Here is a 1,540-nt window from a genome sequence, read left to right on the forward strand (position 1 = left end):
CAAGACTTTACTTTTTTTTCCCATTCATTCGATTCATGTTATTCCAGATGACATGGATGATACAACAGAACAGAGCTGCCTTCTAATAGTTACAGACGTCTCAAGAACTGTCCTTAACTGTTTCACATCTGACTATCTGGCTTTTATAGTTTGTCATTCAAATGTAAAAATGCTGGCATTTTCTACATGTCTATCAACAGAGTAGTACAAATGACATCATGCCTTTATTTCAGTAACATCCAAATGAATTTTAAGTATGCAAAATCGCTAATCTGATGCTGTTTAGATTCATCACATTATATTTTAAATGTATGAGCCTGCTTGAACAGAGCACAATTCAAATTGGAAAGGCTCGTTCCTGTACTTTTGACTTTGTAGACCACCTCACATGGAAGACTCTTCTGATCAGATCTCCTCTTAATCTTTGTCACTTTAAAGACCTCATACGGTGGAATCAGGACTTCTCTCTCTGCCTCCCCGAGCTTAGAGTACAGAGACACATCTGCCCCCAGGCATGTGAAAATCTCAAAGCATGACTTGTCTCCAAATCTTTCAGCGCTGGGGTACCAACCCATTGAGCTGGAGGTAAAAGAGCCAAAGCGAACCACCTTGTTGAGAACATTTTGACTAAAGTAGCTGTTGACTCTGCGGTAGCCAGTGAGACATCTTTCCTCTTCAGGTTTGCGAGTGTTGAGAGTTTGGAGGGCGTCAGTCAGGAAATAGTGAAGAGTGTGATATCTAAATGTGGTCCTGTACTGAGATCTCTGGGTTCGAACTGCATCATTGAAATCAAGATAGACTTTTGGTTTGTCAAGGGTATAAACATAAATAGCCAGGATCTGTTCTTTTCCCAGGGAGGTGGAAGGTCGCTTTCCCTTTTTATGCCATTTTTTGTTGTAGTATTTTTCTGCTTCGCCCCAGGCCAGGGTGAAATTCTTGTCTTTGTTTTTCTCATTGTCCAGGTACTCCTTCTTCACTCTGTACTCCATCTTGTCTTTGCAACCAGTGTACATGTCATCAACAGCGTTTAGAGCCAAATCCAGTGGAACTTTCAACCCAGGTTCTGCAGAGGTCTGAAATATCACAAAAATAAAAAATAAGTATCTCACCCACAGGTGCTAGTATTCACACACCCAGCTGATACACTACCTTTGCAATTCCCATGGACACTCCATATGTCATCAACACTGCTGCCCAGAATGTCCTAACTGCCATCTTCCACCAGCACAGAAACCTGCCCGCAAAAATACCAGTAAACGTACCAGTCGATCAGTTTGTTTGTCATTTTCTGCATACATTGTTCAGTCATCAGCTGTCTTATTTGAATCCGCTAGCTTCAGCTAACCGTGCTGAGTAATGTTAAATGTAACAAAAAAAAAAAAAGATTTAAGACTTTGATTTGATTGAAATGGGCCTTGAAGTGGAGTCCTTAACATTTGTTTCAACCGAAGATTAAACACTGGGGAAGACATGAAGACTTTTTTTTCCACTTACCACAGTTCAGTTCTTACATGTTGTTGCACTGCTTTGGTGAGTAGTG

The 1,540-nt window shown here is 40.7% G+C and overlaps 1 protein-coding gene across 1 annotated transcript; it reads right to left on the reverse strand.

The window, feature by feature from the left end:
- Nucleotides 1-226: 226 nt before the first annotated feature.
- On the reverse strand, nucleotides 227-1,540 carry LOC125886229 (ecto-ADP-ribosyltransferase 4-like). Its single transcript, XM_049572260.1, has 3 exons — nucleotides 1,495-1,540; nucleotides 1,150-1,234; nucleotides 227-1,073 (listed from the first exon to the last, which is right to left on the reverse strand). Exons 2-3 carry the CDS (start codon nucleotides 1,213-1,215, stop codon nucleotides 297-299), a joined length of 843 nt encoding a protein of 280 aa, XP_049428217.1. The 5' UTR covers nucleotides 1,216-1,234; nucleotides 1,495-1,540; the 3' UTR covers nucleotides 227-296.

The sequence above is a fragment of the Epinephelus fuscoguttatus genome, linkage group LG3, assembly GCF_011397635.1.
Source record: "Epinephelus fuscoguttatus linkage group LG3, E.fuscoguttatus.final_Chr_v1".
In the NCBI taxonomy this organism is placed as follows: domain Eukaryota; kingdom Metazoa; phylum Chordata; class Actinopteri; order Perciformes; family Serranidae; genus Epinephelus; species Epinephelus fuscoguttatus.